This window comes from Fusarium verticillioides, chromosome 4 (genome assembly GCF_000149555.1).
Source record: "Fusarium verticillioides 7600 chromosome 4, whole genome shotgun sequence".
Lineage (NCBI taxonomy): Eukaryota > Fungi > Ascomycota > Sordariomycetes > Hypocreales > Nectriaceae > Fusarium > Fusarium verticillioides.
In genome coordinates this window covers 1,315,223-1,327,686 of record NC_031678.1, presented here as the reverse complement: position 1 = coordinate 1,327,686, position 12,464 = coordinate 1,315,223, and the positions used below count along the sequence as shown (strand labels likewise).

The following is a 12,464-nucleotide window of genomic DNA, read 5'->3' as shown; positions in this document are numbered from 1 at the left end:
GAACCAGACTAGCATTGCATTGATTAACCTAGCAGATAAGCGACGGGAAAGAGAATAATCACAAATGCGATGACTGGGGGGCTGTGGTATTCTCCATGTCGCAACCAACCGCGATTTGAATTAGAGTGATTCATCCTTGCAAGAGAAAGAGTCACCTATTCCATTATTTCTTGGTTAACTCGCCATCGCCTCTGAGAGTCTCTCAACTCACGCACCCCTGCAACACATCTGTAGCGGCTGACAATGCGTCAAATAGCATGCCACGCCCGCCGGGGAGGCCATTTGCATGAAGGCATGCTGACGAGACCAACAGTCAGGGTGATGTGAGCATCTCGAGACATCTAAGGCGATGTCACTTTCATTGTCACCCTCGCAGAACTGAAGTTACAGTGCCTACTGAACCGACATGGGAGCCCCTACTGCAGCACGCATTGAGCCGCGCCAAGAACTGCCCTTCTTTTGCAATCCCTAGATCGGGATGCAGGTGGGGGTTTGGAGTCACTTTTGTGTACTCGCAGCACAGTCATCGAAGACAAAGTCCCGCGAAAACCTAACTTTTTAGTAGATTGCCTTTATTAAAACTCAGCTGCCATAAGCGGTTGGCTCAAACTCTCATCTCTCTCACAACAGCTGCAGCCACTTTAAACTCAATACTTGAAGGCATCTCGATGAAAGCGTTCCAGTAGAGGCTCTCCTTACACTTGTGCCCCGCGTGAAGGGTACCGCAGGAATTCGATAACGACAAAGAAGCTTCAAAACTGGAACATATGACCCAACACAAAAAAGGGTAGCACGAGAAAAGTCGATGTGACCCTTGAGGAACAGTCATGCCGCTTAGTCAATAGCAGGGACAGCTTGGATTGGCTAAACGCACAAACATCGGCATGGTGATTCATTATCAAGCCCACGCTCAATTGCATTGTTACTCCTGATAAGGGAGGGCTAATGGGAAAACATACCATTGAGAAATTACATGAGCCAGCTTCATTGAGACAAAATCCAGGCACAGCACCACCAGAGTTGTTAGAGGTGTAGAGCCTTAGCTATTGGATGGACCCCGAAAGGCATGGGCTTCAACTAAATTCCCATGTGATCCAATCGTCTATCTATTCAGGCGATTGTCTTGACCATGTATGCGGAAAGTTCCTAGACTCAAAAGGACTCCCCAGAGGGCATCTTGGCCAATCTCAAGGCCCATGGGCCTTGAAGTAACTTCTCATCCATAGATCCAGTGCAACCTCAACCTGGCTGCAGGCGGCCGCAGTACATACATAATACATTGTACGGCCAACCCATCGCCCGGGACCTAGAATTCAGTTTGGCGTGAACTATATGCGGGAGAATTCGATTTTGACAACTGGCGTTCAAAGGGTGAGGAATATCACCACGAGTGGCTTTTGAGGCTTGTTTGTCAACGGCTGAGAGAAGATGGCGTTCATGACAGTTGATGGCTTCACTGTATTTCCCTCCTCCATATTTTGCCGACAAATGCAAATACCCTTGCATCAGTAGAGAATACCACTTACAGTAGCCTAGGATTACAAGACCTTACTCAGACCATACGTGGAGTTCATGTAAGCGCATTGGTGAGCTTCCCTACAGATTGATCCTTGTCGAAGAAAAAGAACCCCTTCATGGTGTCGGATGAACTGATGTTTTCTGGTAGGAGTTTTGGGGTACAACCTCGCTTCTGAGAAATGGATCGCATCTCAGTTCTTGACTCTTCTCCTCTATTCTCTTCTCTCAATTGATTCTCGACCAAATCCTCTCCCCGCTTTCTCTTTTGCATATAGCGCAGCCTTGTAAAGCTGAGCTTAATTCAAACTCTCTCACCGGGTTTTAGACTTGCTGCAAGGACACGTCTTATCTCTCAGTTGATTGACTGACCGTCTCTGGCTCTGGCTCTGGCTCTTCAGCCCACTCTGCTGCTGACCTTCAGTTCAGCTCCGTTTGACTCCGGGGACTGGGGAAACTGCATGCTTTCATAGACCGGCCCCGACCCCAAATGCAAGGATGTGCAGCGGGCGGGGCACCATCGCATCACCGCAATCGTTGTAATGCACTTACTGATCAGTGAGTACCATTGTGGATATCTCTCTGATCTGTCAGAGGCTTCATTTGATAGGAACCGAAGCAGGTAAGCAAGTGACCTTGACGTCTGATTCATCAGATCATCCTGCATCTGCGTTAATCACCAGCAAAACCCATTATCGATGCAGCCACCGGTCGATATATCGGGCAACGGATCGGGAAATCATTCCCATGTTTCTGATCCCATTCATCATCCAATTGACCCTTACCAGACTCATACCATGCACTGTTAATTAGTTCATTGGAAAATATATCCATTTCAAGTCACGTCACGTAGCGTCAGCCCAATCCTGATCCTTTCCTTTCTAGGCGTCGATTTCCCTCTCTCGGAAACGACTTCTTCACGTTGTCATTGATAAAAAAAAATGTCCCGAAAGCCACAACTTACAATTGAGTTCTTGGTTAGGTAGTTATTAGCTCTAGTATCCGTTTTCGCTTCGCCTGGCTTCGCTTGCAAGCGCGAGTTTCTCCATGTACGTGGGGTGCCAGTCGGCCATGGCCGTGTGGGCTGGCTGCTGGCTTGCATGCACCAAAATGAGTTGAGAGAAGAGAACCACCACTAACACAACAGTAACAGAAAACTTGAAATAGTGTCGCCTTGGCCGGAATCTCTTTGGCCCTCAAGGCCTGTGAGGGAAGAGTCCCTGACAAAACTGATCCATAAAAATGCGCCGTGTTACCGACTCGCCAAGACCATGGAAACTCGAATCCGCAGATGCAATGCATGTTCCATCTCTTCGAGCAGTGAGTGAGGTAGTGAGGGTCCTTGTCAAGGCCAAGGCTGTCAGTGTGAAGAAGAGCCTCGTTTCTCATGCCGCCACTACACTTGCAGAGATCCTCACATCGTTGGATAATCTCCCATCTGGGAATCTGGTGGCGAATCTAATAGAAAAATCCTCAATCTCGGTCCTTTATCGTCTCTCAGACCTCTTCTTGAGCGGATATCTGGCTGCCGAAAGTCTGGAGCGTTCGAAATCAGTCCGCGCCGCTCCAATGAGCCCAGTAAAACTTGAAAACTATCAAGCTAACCTTGCGCCTTGAGCTTAAAGCTACGAGGGAGCCGCAATGGATGGACGCCTAGGGTTTAGCTGATTGGTCTGACAACTCAACCTTTCTCTTTTCCATCACGCGAGATAAAGAGAGTTGAAACTTGGCTGCGCTACAGTAGTCAAAGCTCTGGCTATGTGCCTGAATATCCGTGATGGCTTCCTTGGTTTCCCGTTGCCAAGGCCCACAGAGTCTTCCAGTATCCTGGCACAACCTGGTCTCCGAAGCTTCCGCCAAGACCAATTCTGCGGATGAAACATCAGGAAGCGATAAGAGTCAGGAAATAATAGAGAACCAGGGCCCATTGACAGCTCGCGATCTCGATCTCGTAGCCATCGTTCCATGATTTTCCGTTTCTAAACCTCGCTCACTCTCGGCAGGATAACTCCTCCATTGCGACTAGGCAATCCCTGTCGCAAATCAATAATTCTTATTTCATGTAAATTGGCATTCACATTGAAACTTTCATCAACCAGTAGAAGCTTGAGGAAATCGTCACGTTTTCCAGTTTGTAACACGGCGTCATGCAGGAATATCTGCCGGGGGTCTCAGCCCTTTCAGGAATGTGCCGTTCTCGAGGGTGTGTAAGAGAATTACAATCCTCATGTATAGACAAGGTATATTCCAACTTGTCATCGATATAACACTCTGTTTTAAGTTGCAGGACCCTAGAGCTTCGGGCAATGGGATACGCATGTAGTATCGTGAGAATGCGATTTACAACATAAGCAGGATTGGGGTGGTAATATCGAAACGCCACCCAGAATAACAAGTTTGGCTTTCGCTCTTGGTTTGAGTCTCGATCTATTCATGATCGTGAGTTGGCAATGCTGACCGATGAACTTGAATGTGCTTAATCGAAGGCACCAGGAACAAGGAACAAGGCTTCACAAGACTTCAGCTTAAGCAAGTAAACCAATATCGATAAGCCGTGTGTTGTTCGCTGAGTGGCCATCGAAAGCCCATACAGGCCTCAAGCTTTGCAAGTCCAGTCCCTAAGCTGCAGTGACGCACTTCACACAAGTTTGTCCTGGGATGCAGTTCCGCTTAAGCTGAAAAGACGCCCATGTCATAAGCAACTAGCCTAGCCACATGTCCAGCCATGGTACGTGCATGATAGCTTGAGGCAGATCTTCACGGGAACCAAACTCGGCTGAGAGACAAAGCTTTCGATTCGCCGAACAAGTGTTTGTAGGTTGATGCGAGGTCTTATCTCAATCACACCGATTGATAGATAGTATGGGTGAACGATGCGGGGAACACTGTTTCGTTTTTCGCATTGGCAACCGGAACTGGCATTTCCAATCATCTCATTCGTCAGAGCTTCCGTGGTTGTCGTGATGGCATTGCTCGCATGACGCTACAGTTTGTTTACTTTCTACCCAATCGACTCGGATGCTCGGCAGCCATACTGTGTTACCAGGTAAAACATGTCGATCAAAACAAATGCTTCTGAGTTTCACCATGCTGCAGTTTTGTTTTCGTGATGCATTGGCTGAATCATGCGTCGTTTATACGTCTAGTCTATTCAAAACATTCCTCACTTTGTCATGACAATGGATTCTTGAGCGTTAAACCGTTGATCCGGCGGCCCAGTCACCTCGAGGAACATGTCTTGGACAACACAGCACACGTGGTAATAATGAAGTCATTAATGTCACTAAATGAAGATATGGATCGGACGGACTTCACTTAGTGGGTTTCTAGATGAGAGACTAGGAAAGTTCAAGCTCCTAAAGTCGATCAAACGTTGAGCCGGTGCTTGGCGAAGAAGCCCGTGTAAGTCAGGTCTCTGTTGAGGGAGTAATAAGCCCCTCAAATCTCGATGCCATGAGGTAAATAAATGTTGATAAAACATCTTTCCGTTTTCAGATTGAATGAAGCCTCCGCTGATAATCTAGTAGCCATGAGTGGGTATTTCGAAGCGCTCCTAGGTGATGAGGCTCAAGACAACAAGTGCAACTCGCAAGTGTGAGCTCCTAAGTTGCTTCGTCCTGATGGAGACCATAAAGTAACCTCATTTTAACTTTTTTATCTCCTTCGGCCTTGAGGAATTTCGATTTGTCCTTGAAATTGTGTGTGTCTATTCTCGCCGACTCGTTGTTGCACACGGGGCCGTTCCTGAGCACTATGAGTCAACAGTAGCACAATGTGTTCAAAACTTCAGGAACATCATCTTTTCACCATCATTTAGGTCTGATCATTTCCTCTTTTCGATGACCTTGCGATTAACACGTCAGCAAGAGTTATGTTTCGGCTGCGTTGTCTATGATAGATCAAAGCTCGGCAGAGTCGGATACTACACCGCCGGGAGTTTACTGGAGCGTTTTTCTAAGCTTTTTCAGAGCATAGACAATAAGGTTCGTCTTGTAAGCAAGATGTGTAACGGGTAGAGTAGCATCGAGGCAAATAGAGAGCATATGTCACAACTTTGATTATGGAATACATACACTCAGCGTCGTCTGTAACAGTTTGGCAAGTATGCGTAGATCCTCGCATCGTTGTGCTAGTCAAGAAGCCAGTTCTATGAGACTGCAATTTCTAAGTAAACATCGGAATACAGTCAGATATATTTATGTAACATGGTAGTTTGCATCACCATCTGAGGTGACAAGAAACTCTATTAAGTTCAACGTTGAGATAAGGTTGGGTGTACACGTCGAACGCCAAACCTAGATATCAACGGTTGCGCCGCATAATTCTAAAAACCAGTTTCAAGTCTTATGTGAGATCACTCTTATTTCTTTTGTATTCCTTGTGATCATTATTCATTCAACAACTTGATACTAACTTAAAAGCTGGGGGCGGCAATAACCCATTCGTTAGATCGAGTTGTAAGCCAGCTGCGGTCTCCGAACTCAAGTTCAGGTTAGCAAATAAGAGCTGATTCGCACAGTCAACTTCCTTGAGACTTGAAATGCCCAAGCATCCTTACCCTTATTTGGGTTATTCTCATCGTCGTCTTTCACCTCAACCAAAACTCAACTATCTTGTGTAGGGTAATTCGGCACCTAATTACCTTACCCATGCTGATGCGGAAGACATTCCCCGTCTTGGCTAGCGGATTCGTTTTGTTTCTCTTTAGTGAGGACCTCGTGCACTGACGTCAAAAGCAATTCATTCGTTCATCTGAACTCAAAGCTCTCGACCCTAGTGGTCGAATCCATTCATGATCACCAGGGAGGGGCACGTTGACGGATTCGACGCGATCCAACAAATTTTCCACGAGCTTAATTAAGCCCAAGCTTTTTTACCCCTAACTTAGATTATTTAGCGACCTTCATCCCATTTCTAGATGCTGCAAGTTTATAGTCCTCTTATCGTTGGGCTATGAGCAGCTGTCATGAAGTTCGCCAAGGAGCTTGAGCGAGAAGCTGTGCCTGGTAAATACAAAAGAATTATCTTGTAGATTGGAAATAAACTAACTTTGAACCTGCAGAATGGCGCATCAAGTACCTCAACTACAAACAAGGGAAGAAGCACATCAAAGCTGTCGGTAGAGCTCTTGCTCGTGCGAATGGAACACCTCGAGGTCTTGGGCAGCTTCGCACTGGCACATTTGCTTCGCCTGCGACACCGCGACAACCATTTACAAGAGAGAACACGGCCTTGAATTCTGCAACAATTCCATCCGTAGCAGCCGTTGCGCCCCCAAGGTCGATCCCCACGCCGCGAAGCAGAGCCGCCGAAAACGAGTCCCTCACAGATTCGGGTGACAACCGACACTATGGAAGCTTTGTCAATACACCACCTGAGCCGTCGCCTTTGGCCGGTGGCGCTAGACATGCCGAATTCCAATTACCTGCACCCGCGCTGAAAGTTCATGACCATGAGAGCGACCTCCCCGGTTCACCTGCTACTGTTGGGCCCTCCGAGGCGATGCGACGAAATATTCAGCGAATTGATCCTCGACGAACATCATCAGCCAGTGTCGTGTCGACAATTGTATCCCCGGACGTAAACAATTCGACCAAGAAACCGTCAGAATCTGGTGTTCAGGATTCGCCTTCTCACCTCCGACGACTATTTACCCACCAATCAACAGCAAAAAGCGACCGCAGAGTCGATATCAATATGCAAAACTTCGACCTGGTTAAGGAGAGGGAGCGAGAGTTCTTTGATTTCCTCGATTCCGAACTCGAAAAGGTTGAGAGTTTCTACAAGATGAAGGAAGAACAGGCTGGTCAGAGGCTGGATATTTTGAGAGTACAGCTTCACGAGATGCGCAACCGTCGAATTCAAGAGATGGCCGATGAGCGAGCCCGCGAGGAGAATCCCCAGAAAAAAGGAACCCATGACAGCGCCAATGGCAAGCTCAATGGGATCATGGATCCTATCAAGTCCAAGATATTCCCTATCGGACCCAACACGAAGGCGTTGCAGAAGATGAACACGACACCCAATATCAATGGTGGCGTTGTCGGTGACGCTGAGAGAGACTACATCCGTCGCCCAACCCAACACGAGGTCTCATACCGCACAGCAAAGCGCAAGCTCAAACTCGCACTTCAAGAGTTCTATCGTGGGCTTGAATTGCTCAAGTCATACGCAATGCTCAACCGCACGGCATTTCGAAAGCTCAACAAGAAGTACGACAAGGCTGTCAATGCTCGACCCCCTTATCGTTACCTAAACGAAAAGGTCAACCAGTCATGGTTTGTCAACAGCGATGTACTCGAGGGACATATTCGTACGGTGGAAGACCTGTATGCTCGCTATTTCGAGCGCGGTAATCACAAGCTAGCCGCTGGCAAGCTCCGCAGTCTGAACAAGAAGCCTGAAGACCAGTCAATTGGCATGTTCCAGAATGGTCTACTCATTGGCACTGGTGCTGTGTTCGCGATCCAGGGTCTTATTTACGGAGCACAGTTGTTGTACGATGATGATGACGAAGTACGCGTGCGGACAAGCTATCTCCTGCAGATCTATGGAGGCTATTTCCTCATGCTCTATCTGTTCTCGCTCTTCTGCATTGATTGTTTAATCTGGAACCAGAACAAAGTCAACTACCCCTTCATCTTTGAGTTCGACCAGAGACATCATCTAGACTGGAGAGAGCTGGCTCAATTCCCAAGTTTCTTCTTCTTGGTGCTGGGCCTCTTCATGTGGGTAAACTTTAGTAGATATGGCGACCCGGACATGTACATCTACTATCCGGTCATTCTTATCTTCTTTACTATGGTTATTTTATTCTTTCCTGCTCCTACGTTGTTCTATAAAAGCCGGCGCTGGTTTGCATACTCTCATGTAAGTCTCCCCTTGCTCGTTATTGAAACCTGCTGACATGAGCCAGTGGCGTTTGCTCTTGGCTGGACTCTACCCCGTCGAGTTCCGTGATTTCTTCCTCGGAGATATTTACTGCTCACTTACATATGCTACTGCAGTAAGTGCGAAGAATCAAGACTGAAAACGAGGAATTACTAACAACGACAGAATATTGAACTGTTCTTCTGTTTATATGCCAACTACTGGCAGAATCCGGTGCAGTGCAACTCTAGCCACTCGCGGGCCCTTGGATTCTTGACTGCCCTTCCGCCCATTTGGCGATTCTTACAGTGCCTTCGTCGATATAAAGATACACGCAATGTCTTTCCTCATCTAGTCAACGGTGGCAAGTATACGGCGACTATAATTGCTGCTGTAATGCTGTCTTTGTACCGTATACATGATTCCGACATGCATCTTGCTTTATTCATTACCTTTTCGACCATCAACAGTATCTATTGCTGTAAGTTGCTTGCCTCATCATCTGCAAACACTTCTGACCACCAGCAGCTTTCTGGGATCTTTTTATGGATTTCTCTCTTCTTCAACCTAATTCAAGGCACTGGTGTCTTCGAGATATCCTTGCCCTGAAGCGACGATGGCTGTACTATTTCATCATGGTGGTAGATCCTATTCTTCGGTTTGCTTGGATCTTCTATGCTATTTTCACCCACAACACCCAACACTCCACCATCGTCTCATTCATGGTCGCCTTCATGGAAGTCACCCGTCGAGGCATGTGGACTCTCTTCCGCGTTGAGAACGAACACTGCGGAAACGTCTCTCAGTATAAGGCCTCTCGCGACGTGCCTCTCCCCTATAGAATCGAGCCCCTTATTGCTCGTACCAGTATGGACAGCACCGCCCCCAGCCACCAACCCGATGACACTGCAGGTATTGCCTCACTCGAAACACCCTCCCGCCTTGGCACAGCCGAGTCCACCGCCGTCTCAGCCGGTCAAGCAGAAGAAGGCTTGTCTCGACGCAGAACAGGAGGAGCGGCGCCCCCACCACCACCAAAACGCACATTCTCACGCATGCTTGCCGAAGCGCACAAGCAGGACTTTGAGAAGAAGCGCCGCCCTCTCGAACAGACCAGTGAGGACCCTGCTGCTGAGCTGGGACAATCCGACGATGAAGATGATGCCGACGAGGCTGTCAGTCTGCTGGAGATGTCGGAGGCTGAAGATTTAGCACGAGCATCTTCGAGTTCGAGATATCGTTGATTTGGTTCTGGCCTGGTATTCGATAGATTGGTTGCATACACCTGGTAAATTGTTCAGCATAGCTAGTTTAGATACCCCCTATACATATCCTACACACATTCGCATACACATGTATTGTTTGATTACAATAACTTAGAACTGGAACTCTCATATTGGTTCACTTGGAAAGCAATTTGTCAATTTATATTTTGCCCCTGGGATCATTTGAGCCGTATTACATACCTACCTTGGGTAGGTAGGTGTCAAAATAAACTCCGCAAAAGGTATCCTAAACTTATGCTAAATTTAGTCTAAACTTATACTAAGTTACCTAAGTCTTTTTGTCATTTAGGATCGAGGTCCCGAGTTTTCTTCCCCCCTAGCCTATCTACCGTGTGTCCAGCCAATATCGATTCCCGGTTGTCGTTGCGGGGATTGGGTGACCATCAAAGCTTGGCGACAACGACGTGCGTGACCTTAGGCATATCTCGTAGAGCGCGCAGGGTTTTATCCAGTTCGGTGAGTTCTTGAATATTGGTCACGCCGTATAGGGACTTCTGACTAGGCAGAAGAGAACTGTCATCTCCCATGTCACACGAAGGCACGAGGGCCACGCTGTACATTGGGATACTTAATACTGCACACTGATATCTGATGAGTTCCTAAATATCAAGAGCTGCTTGCTGGTGCATGAAACAGCGATAAGATGGAGCCAATGACGGGTCCATGGCTTCGTTTTATCATGTGCTTTATGACGGTTCGGCATGCTTCATGGGACATCGACGTGGTCAGTGAGGGGATGAGTCGTGGATGCCAGGGAATGTAGTGAGCCTTACCTAGGAGGAGAGAAATTTCTGCGATTCTTTGAAGTGGACGGATCCCACTGCAATCATTGCTTGAAATGGTCACTGTTGCTATTATGCGGATACCGTAGACGTTGTACGCAATGTATAATTCACCAATTGTCGCCAATTCCCATACGTTAACTCGGCACTTGACAAACCTGGACATCTCTTACGGCCAACACAACGTCGACATCATTTGCGAAAGTCCATGGTGATGAAACGAATACCGTGTAAAGCGAAATCTATCCCAATTAGTAGAATATTGTTATATGTCGGAACAACTTACAATCAGTCAATGCGGCAATGAAGATATCTCTGAAACAAGAGGGTAAAGCATCTTGGGGTTTCAAACAACAATTTCTTTTTGGGCATTGGACAACTAAAGCGCCACTTCTTGATTCCGATATCTCTCGAGTTGTGGAATGAGCGGATAGAGACATCCACGTTGTGATGGACAGAATTCGGGCGTGTTGTTGAAACGCTGGACCAGACTTTCAGAGTCGAACTTTTCAAGACCCCGAACAATTGATACTAGATCACCAATTCTATCTCCAAATGCAGTCACTTGGCGTATAGGCGACGACATGATGATCGTCCCATGCCAGGATCTTGAAAAAGCCACTCGTGATAAGCTTGTTTTGTCGGCAATCAAAGACAATACACATATAAGGATATTTTCTGGTTAGACTCCCGAATCCGGGCCCGCTCGCTGCGCTCCCATCTCGCGAGAGCGCGGCGCTTGAGGTCCTCAGTGTCCTCATCGGTATTCCACTCGACATATTGGGCGGCGGCAATCTGGTTGCTATCATCTTTGATGTCAAAGCTGACTTTTTCTTCTCCTTTGCCGGAGGCGATGCTGACCCCGAAGAATGCTGGCTGATGCTTACGTCGAACCTCATACCTCCTGCGCCATTTGGAAGGCGATTCGCCGTCCTCCTCTCTCTTTCTCTTGTTCTTAGACGCTGGCAGATCTTGGGACCATCTGCCGATATTGATGCGAGTCTCGTCTTTGTCTCTGTCTCTGGGCTTGAGTGGCATGTCTTCGACGTCTGCAGCACTCGACCAGTCATTGAACACTTCAGAGAAGAAGTTTTCGCGATACTTTGCAGAGACGCTAACCATTTCAGGTGGGGTGTTGCCGTAGAGCTCGGGCTTCACTGTCTTCACCTATTTTCGCAGGTTGTCGGCGAGATCCAGCTTTTCATACAGACCGAGGTCTGTGGGACTGTTCAAGAAACGACCGCCTGGGCGCGATGTAAGGTATCCGCCATCTGCCTCGAAGTCCTCGAGACGGGTGCCTACGACAAGGGGGGGGAGACTGCCAGGCTCTTCCTTTATCTTGGGCGCTATGCTAGCATGGTCAACCTGAACGGAGTCTGCAGAAGGCAGACCCAGATCAGTTTGACCAGCCTGGCCAATATCGCCTGTCGTTTCTTGCATCATTGCCCGAAGTTTGGCGCAAGTCAGAAGCAAATATCAACTGAGAGGAAGAGAGCAACAGGCTGCACGAAGGAGGCCAGAGGCTGAGAGAATGTCAGGATCGAAAAGATGTCACGGGAAGGGGAGATGATGAGGATGTGTGGTAGAGGAGGAGAAGTGTGAAAGAGTGAAAGGGTAGGAGGGTAGAATATTTATGAATGTGTGGAGAGGAGTGCAGGCGGGAAGAGGTGTAGACGAAGGGAAGAAGTGATATTATGAACAGGCTAGAAAGCCGAAGAGAGGAGCAGCAAGAATAGGGAGACAATAAGGAGACAATCGCGAAAAGGGGCTATATTACGCTGCGTAGATATATTTATGTTACTAAGCTTCTTTAATATGGATCAGTTAGTGAAATAACATGAAGTTTCTAAAGCTTTCACGTTTATTGCCATTTGGATTTTACCTCTGAGATCAACCATCTCATGGTAGATTATGTTGGACTTTACGTTTGCAACCACCGTTCCGGGTCAACAGGCAGCGCCCATGACACTCACCTTTAGGTAGTGAACAGTATAAGGAAGGCAAAGCTTTC

At 47.6% G+C, this 12,464-nt stretch overlaps 3 protein-coding genes across 3 annotated transcripts; 1 reads left to right on the top strand and 2 right to left on the bottom strand.

Moving 5' to 3' along the window:
- Positions 1–2,461: 2,461 nt before the first annotated feature.
- Positions 2,462–3,007, bottom strand: FVEG_15540 (hypothetical protein). The gene has a single exon (XM_018904678.1). It carries the CDS (start codon positions 2,902–2,904, stop codon positions 2,494–2,496), a length of 411 nt encoding a protein of 136 aa, XP_018749389.1. The 5' UTR covers positions 2,905–3,007; the 3' UTR covers positions 2,462–2,493.
- A 3,241-nt stretch (positions 3,008–6,248) lies between these two features.
- FVEG_04773 (hypothetical protein) lies at positions 6,249–9,828 on the top strand. Its single transcript, XM_018892659.1, has 5 exons — positions 6,249–6,521; positions 6,578–8,385; positions 8,432–8,521; positions 8,572–8,866; positions 8,914–9,828. The coding sequence occupies exons 1-5, from the start codon at positions 6,482–6,484 to the stop codon at positions 9,627–9,629; spliced, it is 2,949 nt and encodes a 982-aa protein (XP_018749388.1). The 5' UTR covers positions 6,249–6,481; the 3' UTR covers positions 9,630–9,828.
- Positions 9,829–11,101: 1,273 nt separating this feature from the next.
- On the bottom strand, positions 11,102–11,893 carry FVEG_04772 (hypothetical protein; the record flags this gene model as incomplete). The annotated part of the gene is made up of 2 exons (XM_018892658.1): positions 11,102–11,610; positions 11,665–11,893. 2 exons carry the CDS (start codon positions 11,891–11,893, stop codon positions 11,102–11,104), a joined length of 738 nt encoding a protein of 245 aa, XP_018749387.1.
- Between the last annotated feature and the right edge of the window lie 571 nt (positions 11,894–12,464).